Consider the following 19665-nt stretch of genomic DNA (forward strand, 5'->3'; position numbering starts at 1 on the left):
CCCACCCTGTGTTCCTTTGCATGTCTTAAAATTGGTAATCTGTTGCTCCAGGCCACTTTGATTCATAGTTTCTTACACTGCTTTAGCTGACTGCAAGCTGCTTCTGCCTTCAGGGCAGGTCCTGGAAAGGCAAGCCATAGATGAATTTCCTGATTCATTCTTTCAGTTTGCCATTGGACAGATTGGTACCAACATACATGTATTCCAGTATGTGCATATGGGTTACTCTTCTCCCTCTGGAACACGGTCAGGGACCCACAGTGGAAATGCAGGCTGGCTCCACAAGGGTCTGAGGAGTGGGTGGGGGGATTTGCCAACAAGGGCTCTATAAGGTTCTCTTACCTTTTTTGTTTTTTTTTTCTTTTTTTGACTATTTAAAAAATTTTTTTGTTTTGAAATACTTTCAAACTTACAGGAGAGGCAGCAAAAGAATACAAACTCTATATAGAGAGCTCCAGCATATCCCTGTACACCTGCTTTGCAGAATCACCAGTTTTATCATTTTATTGCATTTGCCATATCATTCTGTTTTTCTGTTTTATCTATCTATTTCTTAATAAGGTTTTTGAACCTTGAGTGTAGGTTGTATATATCATCCTCTTTCAAAACTTAATACTGCCATGTACATTTCCTAAGAAGAAGGATATTCAGTTACGTAACCACCTTATGTTGCAGTTATCAGGTTCATGAAATTTAACATTGATATATAGCTTACAGTCTATATTCCAATTTCTTCATATATCCTCATCAAGGATTGCATATTGCATTGAATTTTCATTGTCTCTTTGCTTGCTCATTTTGTGTTTTTTAAATTCTGCCAACAGGAAATTTTCCCATCTCAACCACTCCCAAGCGTATCGTTCAGTGTTACTCATAATTACATTGTTGCAGCACCTCTCCACCATCCAATACTTAAACTTTCGTATCTTCCCAACAGAATCCCTACACCTATTATGCATTAACTACCTGTTCTGGTTTGCTAATGCTGCCGTTTTGCAAAACACTAGAAATGGATTGGCTTTTATAAATGGGCGTGATTTGGTTACAAAGTTACAATCTTAAGGCCATAAAGTGTCCAAGGTAAGGCATCAACAATAGGGCATCTTCACTGGAGAAAGGCCATTGGCATCTGGAAAACCTCTGTTAGTTCGGAAGGCATGTGGCTGGCATCCACTTGCTCCCAGGTTGCTTTTCAAAATGGCGTTCTCCAAAATGTTGCTTTTGGGGCATTTCGTTTTCTCTTAGCTGCAGCTCCTCTTCAAAATGTCACTCTCAGTTGCTCTGAGATCCCTGTGTTTGTGAACTCTTTTTGTAGGACTCCAGTGAACTAATCAAGACCTACCCTGAATGTGCAGGACCACATTTCCATGGAAACATTGAATCAAGAGGTCACACCTTAATCAAAGGTGTCACTCACAGTTGGGTGGGTCACATCTCCATGGAAACACTTAATCAGAAGTTTCCAACCTAATCAACACTAAAACGTCTGCCCTCACAAGATTGCATTAAAGAATATGGCTTTTTCTGGGGGGCATGATTTATACAAACTAGCACACTCCCCATTCCTCCTCCCTGGTTGTTCAAAGATTCTCTGGGGAACAACACCCTGGATGTCTTAAGCCACCATTTGGTCTACCAGAACCTGCTTTTTTGATCGGATTACTAGTCTGATAAGTGAGGACATTGCTGCTTTATTCCCCTTTGATTTAATTCCTTAGATGAAGATAGACCAGTGAATGCAATTCTAGGCTGCTTCCAGGTCACAGGAGGGTATAGTCCCACTGAACTCTGCTGGTCAGATTGAAACCCACATTGTCTCTTTAGCTCTGTACTCCCCATTTAGGAGTACAGAGTTCAAGTTGTGTATGACATAAATATAATTGTTGATGGACTCAAAATTCTAAATAAGCTCTAGCATAGGAGTCAGAAATACCAAATTCAGACTAATGGTCATTACTTCTATACAGTTCAGGAGGAGAAGGATGAATTTGAGGAGGCATATTCTGGGAGTTTCAATTTTATATGTCATGTTTTCTTAAGCTTGGTTGAATGTTATATTGTTTTATATCCTTTTTTTTTTGGGGGGGGGGTTCCTGATGTAATCCATAATTGAAAAATAAAATTCCAAATTGCGTTAGAAGGCTGGATTGGTGAGCTGAAACTATTAATATGATATTTAATAGGGATGTCTATCAGTTTTGATTTTAAAAATCAAAGTTATATATATATATATATATATATAGAATGAGAGTTTTCTGGCTTCATAGCAGTTTTTATTAAAAAAATCTTAGAGAGTGGAATTTCTTGTTGAGCCATGAGGAAGTAGTTGACACAGTTGCTATAAAAAAGCAAATGGGTCTCTAGGCTGCTTCTAGATGTGAGGAGGCTTTAGTCCCACCAAATTCTGCTGGGCTGACCAACCCACCTTATTCTGCTTAGTTTTGGGCTCCCCATTTTAGGGGGTTCACTGGTAAACTATTTTTTATCCAGGCGAGGTGACCAAGTTGAAGATGAGCTAAACATCTGGAAACAGTTAGACTGGAGAAGACTTGGTTAGGGGCAGCATGGTATGGTCTTTACATATTTGAGAGTCTGCCATCTGGCCGAAGGCACATAATTTCTCTCTTTTGCTCCCATTGGGAAACTAGGAGATAGATTTCAGCTTTTAATATAAAGAAGAACTTTTTGAAAAAAGTTAGCATTTTCCATCAAGAGAATGAACACATTTCCATAGTGCTGAGCAAAAGTGTTCAAGGAAAACTGACCACATGTTAGGCACAGTTTTGAAAGGATTTCTACAATCCACCTGAAGTTAGGCTAAGTGGCCATCAAATCAAGGCATCTATTTGGGACGTCTTATTTGGGAACAGCTGAAGAAATCAGCTGTAAATTCTAAATTGCGGTGAATGAAATGATAAACCTGCCTTTTAATCTGTGGCACATATTTGTATATTTTTACTTACAAGTTCCTTTGTCTGCCAAAGAAACAAAGTTATGCTGCCATTCATGGACATTCTGTGAGTTTGCGGTGGTCTGCTCCTAAGTGGTACTCTCCAGTAGTTAATCCATTGCCATCTCACTTCTAAGTAACTTCTGTAACTTTGTTATTAGGAGGCTAGTTCTGCAAACATTTTTTGGCCTATGTGATATTATGTCTGAAAGGCATTCCTTATTAATTTAATTATCTTTTTTTATGGTTGCTATATTTTTTTCCATTCCAGATGTTGACTTAAGCCGCATTGTTGTCTGACAAGTACAAGGAACATGTGAGTCTTTGAAAAGTCAGAGATGCTTTCCTGAAGAGTGATTAAAATAGAGAACTTTGTTGTCTGAACTTCCAGAAGGATCTTCTTTGAGCAGAAATGTCAGGAGAAAGTACAGGAATCCCTAAACTTAGTCCATTACAAGTAGAAACACTTGAGAATAGGGCTTTGTTGTTGCTATTAATGTAGAACCTGCCCCTGCTTGGCCAGCAGTCTGAAGGTCCCAAAACTCCAAGTACCTGTATCCGCCCATCTGTGGTTACTGGGAAATTCCATGGGGCCTAGAGAATGGGACTAAAGGTAAGGAGTCTACTTTTACCTTCTTGCCCTGCTAACCATTGTTGGGTGGAAGAAGGGACCTGCCTTTCCATCAAGGTGTGGAAACCCTAACCTTCGATTTCCTTAGTATGAATAGCTGATACCAGATCTGGCTTTGGGCAAAATTATCAAGGTGCAGATGTTCAGTTCTGCTCAGGATTTTTCTTAGCTGCTGAGTTTTTTTCTTTTGGTATAAGCCAAACCGTGCCCACTCTTTTCTTTCACACAGACATGTAAATGATTCCACTGTTTCCTTCCTTAAGACTATGTGTTGTATTACAGAGATAACATTTTGAAATAAAGTGATGAAGCTCTGATGGTTGAATTTTAGGCCTTAGATAAGGGAGAACTTAGAAGCAGGAAAAATTGTTTCCTGATGCTGGTGAAATTGCGTTGTATTGCCAGCTACTTACTCTGTCCCCTTTTACTGTGGCCCTGCCTTGCACTTCATTTGGAGGATTGTGCTCATGGCCTTCTGAATTTCCAAATTCCACCCAGAAGTAGTTGTGATTCAGCATGTGGGATGAAATCTTATTCTCTGCATTGTGTGGCTTTTTTTGCAGTTCTGGCATAAAATGTTTACTCTCATCTGTCACTGATTTTTATCTCTCAGTGCCTAGAGAGGGGTTGATCAATTTCATCTCTTATGCCAAAGCTCTTTTAAGAACATTTTCTAAATATGTTTTTGAGCAAAAGGAATGAGGAGTTCACCTCTTCTGGAATGCATTGACAAGCAAGCTGGAAAAACAAAACTTGTAGAGACCTGCTTTTCTTCAGTGTTATCTGTTACTTCAACAGGCTGATTCAGGTCATGTTAGAGCAAGTGATTTAATCTGCAAACACCCTTGTTCTTAGGTGAAATTTCTGACAATGATGATAATCCATGGCCTCTTGCCCATTCACTCTGAAAGTTAGAATCCAATCAGTTAATCGATTAACCAAGTATTTGTTAAACATCCATTGTGTACTTAGCCAGTGTTAGGTCTTGGATAAGATGCAGAGTGTAGTAAAAGGTCCTCATCCTTGAAGTTATAGTTTCAGTCTTACCAGAGAAATAAAACATGTTTGTGAACCTGAGATACTGTATATTAACCACTTAATTATGTAATATATACAATAAGAACTGAGGGCCTATAAAGAAGGGGAAGAGCACCAGTGAGTCAGCGAAGTCCAGGTAGCAGAATAGGAGGATCCCATGGCAATTCAGTCTGCCATCTTAGGGGAACTTAGAAATCAGCCCCAGTGATCAGCCCCAGTGATTAACAACACATGCAAGAGGAGAGAAATGTATCCATTTTATAGACAGAGGGATCAAACAAAGGGGAGATTGTGACAGTTTTATGATACATAACTTGGAAATTGTCACGAAAAGCTTTGCATCCATTTGATCCGGGGCTGATTCAGGTAATTCACAAAACTAATGGTTTGCTGCTTAATAGGAAAAACCATTGATGGTGAATTTTTGATAGCTTTAATAAAGAACAGTACTTGCTCTTAGTGTTGCATTTAAGAATTATGGAAATAGTGAATTATAGTGAGGGAAATTTTTACACATTTTAATAATATTTAAAGTTTAAAATACTTAAATATTTTTCAATAAGGAGTTTTTATTTCCTTAGTATTAAATCTTTTCTCAAAAATTGTGACCAAGGTGCTCAGTGGTCATTTTTTTCCCCATTAAAGTTTATTACAACACTACATCTATTATAATCAAAGTTATCCTGTTTACAGACATTATCATATGAGCATTTTTAACAAGAACAAACTACTACAAAAACAAGCATTTACTTGACTTTTTTTTTTCCAATTGCTTGCACACTGTAATAGCCAAATGTATATAACCAGTAATAAAGTTGCAAAAGCTATAACTTTTTAAATCACACAGGTTTCCTTCAAATAAAACAGTTAAGCAACATAAAAATTAAAAGTAGAGCTACTGGTTACCGTTTATGCAGATTTCCTTTATTCAGATCTATTCCTGTTCATTTTATCCATGAATCCATGCAGGTTCAGTTCAATCACAAGAAGCAATCTGCTAGACAAGCATCATTCTCCCCCTCTCCCACCCCCCACCATGAATACTGTTTTGTCTTGGAAGGTGTTCCTCTTCCTTCAGCTTCTCTAACGATGGCAATACTCACGCTCTTGGTCGTGGTCTCAATCATGATCTTGGTGTCTCTCTCAGTCTCTGCTTCTCTATATATAGTAATTGTCATGACGGTCTCTACTATGGGATTTATGATGCCAACTCTTTTCTTGTGATCTGCTGTGATCCCTGTCTCTTGATCATTCACATCTTGATCCAGAACTTTAAGACTTAGACTCAATTCCATGAAGGCAGTCTTGCAAAGAGATAATAAGAACTTTGCAGCGATCATCAGGAGACACTTTGGATTATTTAATTAAGGAAATTGCAGTTGCCCGTGTCTCAGTAGCACTGCCATAATCACCAGTACTAGCATCAGACACAGCTCTTGAAATGGCACTGCTTGAGATTACCCTTTCTATTCACGATTTCTTCAAACTTACCTTCACTCAATGGCATTCTTGCAGTGTCCATTTCCCTTCCAAGATTCCCATTGTCACCCCTATCATATGGTGGAGGTCAGCCATATGGATCTGCTGGTGGTGGACCCTGGCTATCTGATGTAGGCATGCCACTGTTCGTTGGTGGAGAAAAGAAAGCTGGGTTCCCAGGTGGAGCTGGAGGCAGGGCACCTGGAGGTGGTCCAGGAAGATGCAGAGGAGGAGAAAGTGTAAGGGGTGGCCCAAGAGGGCAAGTTGGGTGAGGTGGAAAGGGGTCTGGAGGTGGAGGTGGTCCCTGTTGTGGAGGTGGTGGCCCAGGAGGGGGCCTGTAGACCGGAACTGGAGGTGGAGGACCAGGTGGAAGCAGACCCAATGGAGGTTGCCCAAAATGTTGTCCAGGAAAAAGAACTGGTGGTAGAGGGTGATCTCCTCCATTAGGAGGCCCAGCTAGTGGAGCAGGCAGAACCTGGTCAGGAGTTGAAGGACCTGATGGAGCAGGTAGGCCTGGAGGACCTAAAGGGGGACGTGGTGGAGGCTCTCCAGCTGGAAAAGTTTGGGGTGGCCCTCCTGGTCCTGCTGTCCCAGGAAATCTGTCCCCACTGGAAACAGTCCCTAGAAAATGGCGCCGTCCTCTACCACCTTGTTGGAATGCTGCACGTGAACTGCCTCCTGGAGGACCAGCTCTACCTTTCTCAGACATTTGTCCTGGCTGTGTAGTTTTCCTGGACTGCATTTCAAATTGTCTCCCGAACTATTTATTGTATGGAGTTTAAAAATGTGGAATGCTTCATGAATTTGCATGTCGTTCTTCTCAGGGGCCATGCTAATCTTCTCTGTGTCGTTCAAATTGCAGTATGTGTGCTGCCGAAGCAAGCACTCAGTGGTCATTTTAAATGCTGAATCCAAGGAATTCACAGTACCACATCCCAAATGCCAGCAAATATATCAACAACAACAAAAAGTCATCTTATTCTACATGTTAGGGAACATTGTAAGATCAAAAATGAATTTTTTTTCTCCAGTCAGAAAATTAGGGATAGAGTAGGAAGCTAAAGTTTAATTATAGTCAGCTCAAAATGGAACCAAGGGAAAATTATGACATGGTGTGTTTGGATTATCTTTTCCTGACCGGCAGTCCTTTCCTCCTTCTCCTCTGGGCCTTGGACCTCACCAGTCTTTTTATAATTATCTAGTTAAAACAACTTCATTGGTCACATCAACTGCACAAGATACATTCACTGTCACATCCTTTTACTTTTTTCCTGTCTGCCTTATTTTCCTCACACACCTTGAACAGTGAGACTCTTGACCACTTGTCTTGCCTCCCTTCCAAACCAATCACAGACACTATCTTTTCACCTTTTATTCTGGTCTCCACCTGATTTGGTGAGCACCCTTCTTCTCCAGGCTGGTTGAGCATCCATCCATTAGACATATTTACCAAGGGTCCACTGTATGCTAAACCCGATGCCCTTAATCTCCTCATCTCTTATTTACCAAAGTAGAGGCATGTGGTCTCTCCATGGAGACACCCCTCTAACTTCCACCAGAGCTTTCTCCTCTATTTTATGACCACACTGTTGGAAAAGGTGGTCTGTTCTCACAGTCTCCACTTCCTCCCCTCCCATTCATTCCTTAACCCACCGCAGCAGTGCTGCTTTAACCTCTTCCCTGAAACTGCACCTGTAGAGGCTGAGGAGGCATGACTTCCTAGTTTTACAAAAGCCACTGGATGCTTTTCAGTCCTCATCTTTCTTGATCCTTTTCTGGAATTTGACACTATTGTGCACTCTCTTCTTCATGACACTCCTTCCTCTGTGGCCTTCCCTGGTCATTGCTTCTTTCTCCTCTTGGCAGGTACCCTTCTTCCTGCTGCCTCTCAAATCTTAGTGCATCTCTTCATCCTGCCCTCAGTCCTCTTCTATCACTCTGCACTTTCTGGGGGTTGCTACTCATGTACCCTGAGGAGTCAGTTCAGATGTTGAACTTGTACAGAATCATAGATTCAACTTTCTATTGGCAAGTCCTTCTGCACGTGCCACAGACATTTAAAAGTCAGCAATATCAAAACCAAACTCATTCTCTTTGCCTCTCCTCAAACATGTTACTTTTTTGAAGTCTCTTTTTAAGTTAACTGGGCGCTATCCAGTGCCCAAGCCAACAACTTAGAAGCCATCATAAATATTTTTCTTTCTCTCCTCCTTCTTTAATTTAATGTATTATCAAGTTCTGTAAAATCTACTTTCTGATTTTCTGACTCCATCCTCTCTTCTCCATCTTTCCTGTTACTGCCTAGATCAGCAATTTTAATTTCTCTTAGTATTTGTCAGACCAGTCTCCCTGCCTTTCTTCTCTTCCCCTTCCAAACTTTTGCTCTGTTCTCAGAAATATCTCTGAAAAAGAAATCTGATTGTGATACTTCCTTGCTTAAGATCCTTTAGTAGCTTCTGACCATCTACAAAATGAAATTGGTATCTTTAGTGTGGCTGAAAAGGCTCTTTGTGATCTGCCTTCCATTTCTCTTCCCAGTATACATGTAATCATGCTGAAATACTTGCATTTCCCAAATGTGCCTTTGCATAGGCTGTTTCTTCTGCCAGTGTTACCCTTTCTCCCATTATTCATGTTTCAAAACTTAAACATCACCTCCTCGTGAAGCCTTTCTTCACCCTTCCCTGGAGGATGCCCATCCAAAAGCCCAGAGTGACATGCTCCTTCTGTGCTACATGCTCCTATTGTCCTCATTTCTTAGCACCTTAATGCCTGGCCTCCCTCACTAATCTGCACACTCCTTGAAGCTAGAGACTGTGTCCTGTTCATTTCTGATCCCAAGGTGGTCTTTCTCAACGTGTAACCACTTGGGGTGCTTGCTGAAAGTACACCTTACTGAGTTTTCCCAGACCTATTGCATCAGAACCTCTAGACCAGGGGTCCTGGAATGGGCAGTTGAACAAGTCCCGAGGTAATTCTTCTGCACACTGCGGTTTGAGCAGCCTTTTGTAGGGCCTACTGCAGTATCTGACATCACATACCGCCTGGCCTGCTGCAGCCAGAGGACTTCTTGAAAGGAAGTGTGTTGGAGTCAGGACTCAGGATATCACAGAGGATCCTCCTGTTGTCATGTGTTGTGGTCACGTTACTCAAAAACAATACGGTGGTATAAAAAATCATTGACTTTTGAAAGTGCTCAAGTAGATTTGAAATACTTTGCTTTTTACTTAGAGTGATTATCATCAGTTTGAGGTAGCAAGTGGCATGTGTTGGTACCTTGCTTAGGAGATGGAGGAGCCAAAGCCCAGAAAAAATAAGCATAGTATGTCCATGGTCAAAAAGTACTTCATTAAGGAATAAGGGTTTGATTCATTTATGCCTTCACTCAACAGATATTATTGAAAACATTGATTATGTTGTCAGGCACTGGAAACAGTGGTGAATCAGACAGACAGAGTTCTTGGCATAATGGAGCTATGCTGCTGCTTGTCACTGCCTTCTTTGCACTGATTTTATCTGTCTAATTAATGGTAAATGATAATAACAAATGCTTACTATGGGCCAGTCACTGTTTTAGGACTTTGTACATATTAATTCATTTAATCATCATGGCAACACTAAGAGGTTGGTACCATCATTATTCCCATTCTACAGAGAAGGAAAGTAGGGCAGTAAGAAGTTCAAAAAATGTGTCTTAGGTCATACTGCTAATAAGTGATAAGACAGGGATTTGAACCCACTCCTGTGGCTCTAGATCCCATACTCTTAGCCATTCTCTTAGTTATACTAGTGCTTCCCATGATAATATGCCATTCTCCTCATCTGTTTATGATGCTAGAGCTGTGAGATATAACCTGCAGTTTTAAGTAACAAACATTTGGACTTGCTTTACTTGCTTGAGATCTTTCCCTCTTAGGCATTGCACTGGCAATGGTCTCAGTTTTCTAATCTGAAATCAGCAGAAAAGGAAGAAAAACTTGCAGTTAAGCCCAAGTGATTGTGACAGGTTGCTAAATAAAACTGGCTCAACTGAAGTTCTGAGATCCTTGAGAAATTCTAAGAATTTCTTACAATAGAAATTTTCCTTATAATAGGAAATCATAGGATATTGCGTGGCTCTAAGTGTCTTAGTAAAGAGAAAATGTGTCTTGAGACTAAGAAGCATGAAATCTTAATGAGAGTATTTGTGGACTGCTATCTATGCGTAATTTTTAAATATGGGAAAATAAGTTGTCTATCTGTCTTTACTGTGTTATCTTAAATTGCCACTTTTGAAACTTCATGTGGTTTTGAAAATTTCTAGGGTTGCTGAAAGAAAAAGAAAAAATGATGATAAACATTTATATAAGAATTTGAAGTTAAAAAGTACTTTCACACATAGTAACTTACTTGATCACCCCTACTTTTACTGTCTAAGAAAGAATCACAAGGATATTGATGCATGTTGAAAGTTTTTAGAATTGCAAACATTTTCTTATGTGGTAATCCTAAACCGATTTGGAAGAAATGCTAGTCTGAATCAGTGGAGTGTTTAGATTACTGAATATTATGAAATAAAAGTTTCATTACTCCAAATCACCTATTGTAACTTTAGGGAATTATTTTAATGGTTAAATAACAATAGTTGGTTAACATATCAGTTGATAATCTATACCACAATACTTCAGAAGTAGGTTAAAATCCCCTTCTGTTCCCCATTTTTGTATTTTTCAAGAGCACAGTCCTGTCTCATCTACCCCTTTCACCAACCAGCTGGAACCTGCTTGGAAGGCATACTGAGGGTGAAATGTGTCCCCCTGGGGTTCTTGACATCAGGGAGAATTCCTGGTCTGGGACATTTGTGCCCTGATTACCAGCCCCTAAAGGATGGCTGCATTTCTCCCAACTTCAGATTAAAACTCTCAGTCCCAAATGTAAAATTTAGCTCAACGGCAGTCTGGGTAATCACAAAACAGGTTAAAATTAGGGGGGCCCAAATTAATGAGATTTTTTGTGTTCAGTCTCTACAGTGTCCAAAGCACTAACAAAATACGTATTTGCAAGAAGGGTGCTACTATGTGAATAAGCCTGTTTTTTTTTTTTTTTTAATTGCAATCAGACAGGAAAGGGCGATCTGTTTTGGTAGAAACTATGGAAATATATTTAGGTAGCCAAGGAAAAGGTGAATTGTTACTGAAAGATGTGTCACAGAGACAAGGAAGCAATTTACAAAGCAACAGGAAGAAAATATTTTCAAACACTAAACAAGTGAGTCCCTTGAGCTATCCTTTTGGGTGATGGGTGAATACTATCAGTTTGTTTCTTGCTTGACTGTTTATTTAGGGTTTTGTTTTGTTTTGTTTTGTTTTTTGTTTTCCCCAGAAGGATCCCATTTTCCTGTAAAGCCAGAGTATAAGGCTCAGCTGCTTTTCAGTTTAGACAAAATAAAAAGTAAAATTCATGTAATGCTAATTATAGCCTGCACAAATCTAGTGAAGAGAAACTTAAGAAATGTAATTCTTGTTTTCTAGCAGAGCTTCAATGTCATATAATTAATATAATTCAATCACTTCTTACCCATTTTTTTTTCCTGCATAATCTAAGACATCAGAATTTAATTCACAGCCAGAATGAAAACAGGACTTACAAAAAACTCAAAAGGACTAGAGAGGGATTTGCATTCTGCTGCATGGTTGAACATGTCCCTAAAGTAGCAGCTTTAGAATGCTGTGGACTGAATTCCCCACTGAAAGCTGGGAGGCTTACTGGTGCCTACCCCTCCCCTTAACCACTGTGGACTGTCTCCAGGGCCATGGGTATGAACCGAGGGGGCTCTACAGGATTGACACACAGCATGCTATAGTATAACGGTGTGCTATTAGTATCCCTGGGCAATCTGTACTCTGCTTGAGAGGCCCTAGGCTGTGGGCTTTGGAACTGGCCATCCACTTTGGCTCAACCTGGGTTAAATATTCCTGGGTTCTAAGTAGGATGGGTAATCCAAAGCCCTGTTTTCCCTGAGTCCTTCCGTAAATCATCTATGGCATGTTTTTATGAGGTCTGAGTGAAGTGGCCAAGTTTGGAGAGAAAATAAGGGAAAGCCTTCCACTTAACTACTAATACATACTGACATAGCAATCCCTTTTCCCCTTAGGGGTGGAGCCACTGGGAGCACCAGATTCTAGACCACTGTATCCATTGACCAGGACCAGCTTTACCATAGGGTGATTGATACCAGTGTGAAATGACCTGAAGTGTCATAAGCAGTGTCTCCTCCATTTTGAACTGAATCTTGAAGTTTCATAGGTACACTTTCATTCTTTTAAAATATGGTTTGATCTCTTCTAAAATGAAAATTCCCCTGGGAAGTCTATTACTTTAGGTTATTATTGATTATTTATGCCTTAGTATGAATTAACTTACGTTTCTTTAGTTTTGACAGGAAGAGAAGTTGAAGACATTGGTTGGATAAAGTGTTAGATGGGATAAGACTGAGGTGGTGGGGGGACGGTACAGAAGTTGGAACTAAGACAGAAAGCAAGTTGCCACCATCCAACTTGTGGCCTGGGTGAGGTCTGCTGTGACTTCTTTCCCACTGGAATTTGTTCCCATCCTTTCAGTAAAACAATACATCCTATTTTTCATTTACCTTCTCCCTCTGGCAGGGAAAGACTTGAAGGTCTTTTTTACACTTCAACTCTTCCTTTCTCCTTGTAGATGTAGTTCGATTTCCTTTCCAAGATAAAAGCTTGTCCTTGTCTCCTCCCAAAATAGTTCCAGGCAGCAGAACATAGTGAATCCTTCCAGATAAAAGACCCTGCTGATAAAATGCCAGATTGGTATCGGAGAAGTGAAGAGAGGGGAGTCAAGTCCTTACTATTAATTACTTAGTTACAGTTTTGTTTATATCCTGTTAGTTTGGTACATGTTTTCCTTGGACAGTTTCTTGTCTGTGTTCTGAACTGCAGTCTGAAGTCTGTAAAAATCCCAAAGGTCAGGAAATCATGGGTTCCTTATTTTCTGAAAGATTTAATGGCAAGGAAGAGAATATCAAGGTTTTTGTCTCCCATCTGGAAGGAAATGGATAAATGCTTGGTTTTGTCAGTTTATTCCTCACTTCAAGAGTACAAACCCTACTGTGTTGAATTTCCTCTGGCTTTGAATACTTATCTAAGAAGTCAGCAGGACATAGAATGATGTTCAACTTTTCAAAGCCTGAAGTATCAATCAGTGAATAACTGCCTATCCAGACATTGAGACCAGAGTCCAGTTGAATCTAAAATTAAACCACTTGCTTCTGACAGCTCCAGTACTTTGTTCACAGTTGGAAACACCATATGTTTGAGCCGCATGGTCTGTTCTATTTTGAATGGGATTGCTGTGGCATATAAGGTACTATTCATCCTTCTAAGAACTGTGGGGCTATAAACACGGAGGGCCATAATGAACATAAGAAGATGAAGAGATGGTTTTGCCGTCATCATATGTGCATATTGAGAAGTGTGTGATTGGAGAAGAACCTTTTCTATCTTAGAAATGATTGACTGTGAACCACTATAGCTGTTCTTCCACAAATAGCTCAAAAGGCAGGGGAAGAGGGTCTCATGGTGACTGAAATAACAGCGACTATTGGTCTGGTGATCAAATAGCGGCTTTCCGGTGAGTGCTTCATGACTAGACATGGTAGTAAGTAGTTAACTTCATCTGTGGTATCTGGCAGCCATTAAGTGGCCAAGCACGTGTTTCTTCACTAAATTATACTTGCATCTGACCTTATGTTGTGCCTGTTAGGTTCTTTTCTCAACCTTACCCATCTTTGCTAATTAGAGTGCTGACTGTGAGTCTTATAGTCAGACAGAACCATCCCTCTCAGCTCCACTGCTGATGGGAAGTTCTTTTTGAGGATTAGATTGTTGAATTTTTCTTGCTAAGTCAAGTAACTTTTCAGACCCTGCAAACATGGTAACTGGTGACATAGCTACAGTATGGATTTCAGGGTAGAAAAAAAAGGGAGAGAGTAAGGATGAAAATAGCCGTATTCCTCCCAAATCACAAAACTTTTTTCTTTTTAGCTCTGAAAAAGTCCTGAGCTTGAAGCTCTGACTACAATGTCTCTTTTTCCCTGTAAATGTGTATCTGTGTGCACATGTGCTTATTCCTGGCCTCATTTCAAGGTAGTTGTGAGATATTCACCATGATTTCTGCAATATCTCTTTTGTCATATTTAAATTTGCTCTTTCCTGAGAAAAGGCAGGAAAATATCGGGACTTAGGGAGAAGTTAAGGTAAATTTAAAATATATAAAAACTCACTTTGAGTGAAAATCAGTAAAAACAAGCTCCAACCTCCTTATAGTTAAGAAAAATTGGAATTTCTTTTAAAAATGTATTCTTTAGGAAATAAAGAAATAGCATGGACTCTTAAAACAGTCTGGTGTGAAAGGTGTGTTTCTAAAAATCTCCACTTCAAAAAATAAGATTTCTTTACTTTCTCCTTGACTAATGGTTTTGTCTGAATAACCATGTGTATAATGAGCTAAATGCTTTGAAATTTATAAGGGAGTGGAGAACTTTGTGGTGCCTTCTACGAACTGGTGATGCAGATTATAAACTAAATGATGACAAATTCCACCAGTTTACCCAGGATCTAAATGTTAGCAAAGATAGCCAAAGCAATAGAAATCTGATGAAATCATGAAAATGAAGTGGTCCAGATTGTTTAATTTTCTTTTGAAATGTTATATTTATTAGCTCTTTATCCAATAGTTTTAAACAATATTGAATTTCACATATAGCACTTTAGTTTTAATATTAGATTGAAGGTTATGTCCTTGGCATGACTGAAGAATGACTCAGACAATTTGTACAGGCTTTTTTTTTTTTTTTTTTTTTTTTTTTGATGGACAAGGAGGAAAGCTGGGGGGTAAGATGATACTAAATTTATTACTGATTGAATTCAAATGAAATAAAGAATACCACTTAATGGCATGCTTTGTTCTATTTTCATGTATATACCTTCTGTGAAGGTTTTCTTGGAAGCTACTTATGCTTTAAATGCATTATAAAATATCTCCTGGCCAGTAAAATTAGCAGTGGGAATTAGCAATGATTTCCTTCTAGTAAGTGTCTCAAATTGTGTCACATACTTCAATCACAGGGATACATTGGAGGATGTGAGCAGGGTTCTTTATTGACATGTTTCCCCATCTTAAAACACAATCACCATGAAATTGATATATTGAGCGTTGGTCACAATCCAGGAAAGGACTTGAAGGTAATGTGATTCTCCTTGTAATTAGTAACCTAATTAAATGCCAGAGGCCTTCAGCCCTATAGTTATATACCTTGCTTCTGAACAAAGATAGCACTGCCAATGAAATTGTATACTTGTAACACTAGTATACTTTTAATTAGGGGTAAGAGTTGCGCATGCGGTTAATCAATTTTGTTTCATCTTCGAACTTTGCACAGCAGTCTCCATTGTGCATTCATTTGGACTATACTAAAAAATAGTACACTAATTGTGTTAAGTTGGGATGAGTTGAAAATTGGCTTTTCATTATGAAGCAAGCAAAATTAAAAGGTTTTTCAGGATATTAGGAAGCAGGTTTAGTCTACTTAAGTGGGAAAATAAAAATCTGTTTCACCTTAATGACCACATGGAAAATCATACAATTAAATGCAGATGAGTTTATTGAAGCTGGCCCAACAAATTTGATACTGCTTGGTTGAATGGTTTGAGTTGTCAAGTATACTTAAAAGTAATAAAATTTTTTAGATACGTTTTTTTCAGACCCATTGTGGCAAAAAAAATCTTATAGTTTGGGGACATTTGGTTTTTGGAACCAGCACCAGCTCTGGAGTCAGGCAGATTTGTCTTTAAACCTGAACTTGTCCATTTACTTCCTTTGTGAACTTTAACAGGTCACTTTTTCTCTCTGAGCCTATCTAGAAGAGCACGTGGAAGATTTGGGTTATTTTCCTGGAAAAAAAAAAAGTGTTTTGTTTGTAATTCTTATGTAATTGTCAAGATTTAAACATTTCTTGACTTGATTCTTTTAAAAAGTGCAACGAAATGTTAATTTTGGTTGTAAGCATTCAAGAAGAAATAGGTGAGCTTATTTAATCTGAGAAAGAGAAGACTTGGGGTGTTCTGGAGATGGAGTGGAGACTGAGAAGGGAAAACAAGACAGAATTTAAAACTTAAATTTTCTAATGTATATGAAATGTTATTCTAATATATGAAAAGTGCTCTTTTTTGGCCTGGATTTTTCGCTCAGCATAATTATTTTGAGATTCATCCTTGCTCATCCTTTCTCTTGTGCGTATCAGTAATGCCTTTAGTTGCTGAATAGTATTCCATTATATGGATATACCACAATTTGTTTATGCATTCACCTGTTGATGGATTTTTGGGTTGTCTCCAGTTTGGGGCTATTACAAATAAAGCTGCTAGCAACATTCATATATAAGAGTTTGCATGAATGTATTTCTCTGGAGTAATTACCGAAGAGTAAAATGGTTGGCTTGTATGGTAGGTGTACATTTAACTTTTCAAAAAACTGCCAAATTGTTTTCCAAACTGATTGTACTATTTTATATTCCCACTGGCAGAATATGAGTTCCAGGTGTTCCACATCCTTGTCAGCACTTGATATGCTCAGACTTTTAAATTTTAGCCATTCTAGGGAGTGTGTAGTGATAGCTCCTTGTGGTTTTCATAAATTTCCCTAAAGACTAATGACATTGAGCGTCTTTATCTGTGTTTATTTGCCGTTCATATATCTTCCTTACTCAGTGTCTGTTTAAAGCTTTTTACCCAATTTTTATTTATTTATTTGGAGTTTTTTTGTTACCCAATTTTTAATTGGGTTGTTTGCATTCTTATTCTTATTCCAGACACAAGTCAAAAGGTTATTCTTTTAGGCATAGGTTCCCTAGCATGTAGAACCAGAAAAACAGTCAAATTGCAGCAAGAAAGAGTATAATTATACTTAAAGAAATACTTTTTCAATTTAACAGAGTATAAACATGGGCAATGAAGCAACAAAAGGAAGGTGTAAAACTTTCCGTGAAGGTATTTAAAAATAAGGCTAGCAATAATTTGTTTGAGATGCTATAGGCTTGCTGAAGTATGATGCAACTTATCTAAGTGCAGCCCTCATTTGAGAAAAGATGTTTTCCTGGGGTGGGTCTGTTGCTAACATCTCAATATCCCATGTTCTTTTGTGGTATACTTCCAGGCCAAAAAAATTACAGTTTTGTGGAATGTTTCAAAACTTTCCATGTACTTTGTTTTCTGTTTTTGTTTTTATTTTTTAATTCTTTCTTTCTGATTTTAGCTTTAAGTATTGCTAGGAAACATGAGGGGGGCATTAAATAGCTTTAGCAAAAACAACTTGCCTGGCTTCCAGAAGATCAGGATGGTGGTGTAAGACACTCCAGGGTGTCATTCTCCTGCAGCAATTTTGATAAAGCAAAAAATGACAGAGCCATTTCCTCAGAACTCCAGAAAACAGTTAATTGGTTGTGGTTATTGGGCGAGTGCCTAATCAAGCAAATGCAGATCTGAAAAATAGTAGGAGAGGGTTATGTTGCCCTTGCTGGCCCTTCCTGTAGCCTCTCCTTGGTGCTGTGTGGTGCCAACTTGCACTCCCATTGTGGGTCCCCAGCCCTGTTCTGGAGGGACCAGTGTAACCTCTCTGCTCCTACTGTGTGCCTGTTTGCTGGTACCAGTCTATCAGGTGGCAGACTGAAAAACTGAACCAAGAAATTCATCTTCAATTGCCTTCCCAGGACTTGTCCTGAAGGCAGAAGCAACTTGCAGACAGTTAAAACAGTGTATGGAACAATTGACTCACAGTGCCCTGGGGTAAAGGATTACCAGTTATAAGTCATACAATAGAACATCCAGTAGGGGTAGAAAGTCTGTTTCATAGGGAGCAGAGGGAGCATTCAAATTCCTGTAAATGGAAGAGTTCCTAGGTCCAAGAGCAAGCACAACCAGATGCAGGCTCGGAAAAGAGGGAGAGGAGCTGTGCTTCATATTGCCTTGGGATGATCTTCATGATAGATGGGCTAAACTCTGAAAGAGAGCAACAGGAAATGCAGAGCCAAAGTTTTCAGACTGTGAAAAATGTTTTTTGCATTGGTTTATTTGTTAATATTAGCTGCTGTCCTCATGGAAGTATCTGTCATATCACTAGGTGGAAACAAACTTAAGGACCAGACAGCCTAGGGACTAAATCGCAGAGTTTATACTTAAAAATATTAAAGTTTACAATGTGCAACTAAAAATTCCAAGACAAACAGAAACAGGAAATGATGGCCCATCCAAAGGAAGGAACAAGGTACGAATCCAGAAACCACCAACAAAGAAGATCAGACTTTGGACATACTGGACAAAGACTTTTAAAAACATGATTCTCTGCATGCCCAAGGAGTTAAAGGAACAGATGAAGAAAGAACAAATAGATACCAGGAAAATGACGAATGAACAATGTAAGAATCTCAGTAAAGAGATAGAAATTTTAAAAAGGAACCAAACATGCTAATGTGCTCAGACATAGGGGACTGGTGGTTTGATGGGTTGAGCCCGCTACCACAGGACTTGCCCTTGGGAAGACTGTTGCTGCAAAGGAGAGGCTAGGCCTCCCTATAATTGCGCCTAAGGGCCTCCTCCCGAATGCCTCTTTGTTGCTCAGATGTGGCCCTCTTTCTCTAGCTAAGCCAACTTGGCAGGTGAAATCACTGCCCTCCCTGCTACATGGGATCAGACACCCAGGGGAGTGAATCTCCCTGGCAACGTGGAATGTGACTCCTGGGGAGGAATGTAGACCTGGCATCTTGGGATGGAGAACATCTTCTTGACCAAAAGGGGGAAATGAAATGAAATAAGCTTCAGTGGCAGAGAGATTCCAAAAGGAGCCGAGAGGTCACTCTGGTGGGCACTCTTACGCACAATATAGACAACCCATTTTAGGTTCTAATGAATTGGGGTAGCTGACAGTAGATACCTGAAACTATCAAACTACAACCCAGAACCCATGAATCTTGAAGACGATTGTATAAAAATGTAGCTTATGAGGGGTGACAATGGGATTGGGAAAGCCGTAAGGACCACACTCCCCTTTGTCTAGTTTATGGATGGATGAGTAGAAAAATGGGGGAAGGAAAAAAACAAGCAAACAAAAAATGCACCCAGTGTTCTTTTTTATTTTAATTGCTCTTTTTCACTTTAATTATTATTCTTGGTTTTTTTTGTGTGTGGTAATGAAGGTGTCAGGGATTGATTTTGGTGATGAATATACAACTATGTAATGGTACTGTGAACAATCGAATGTACGATTTGTTTTGTATGACTGCATGGTATGTGAAGATATCTCAATAAAATGAATATTAAAAAAAAAAAAAAGGAGCCAAACAGAAATAGTAGAGTTGAGGACCACAATAACAAAAATGAAAAATTCCCTAGATGGTTTCGACAGGAGATTGGAGCTGGCAGAAGAATGAATCAGTAAACTCAAAGACAGATAATTAAAATGATTCAGGCTGAGTAGCAGAAAGAAAAAGAATGAAAAAAGTGAACAG

General features: G+C 39.2%; 1 protein-coding gene, 1 non-coding gene and 1 pseudogene across 8 annotated transcripts in view; 1 reads left to right on the plus strand and 2 right to left on the minus strand.

Annotated features, from left to right (window-relative positions):
• THADA (THADA armadillo repeat containing) overlaps positions 1-19665 on the plus strand; it is a 400812-nt gene that overhangs the window by 208265 nt on the left and 172882 nt on the right. The window contains exon 29 of one of the 7 annotated variants that reach the window (XM_037806795.1): positions 3222-3266. The exons of the other annotated variants lie outside the window; for them this stretch is intronic. Within the exon in view, the coding sequence (XP_037662723.1) occupies positions 3222-3228 (7 nt within the window). The 3' untranslated portion in view covers positions 3229-3266. The remainder of the gene's footprint in view (positions 1-3221; positions 3267-19665) is intronic. 7 annotated transcript variants of the gene reach the window in all.
• LOC119512763 lies at positions 5703-6876 on the minus strand (annotated as a pseudogene).
• LOC119513003 lies at positions 6879-6984 on the minus strand. The gene has a single exon (XR_005212513.1). It is a non-coding gene; the product is annotated as a U6 spliceosomal RNA (small nuclear RNA).

Source organism: Choloepus didactylus, chromosome 17, assembly GCF_015220235.1.
Source record: "Choloepus didactylus isolate mChoDid1 chromosome 17, mChoDid1.pri, whole genome shotgun sequence".
NCBI classification, from domain to species: Eukaryota; Metazoa; Chordata; class Mammalia; order Pilosa; family Megalonychidae; genus Choloepus; species Choloepus didactylus.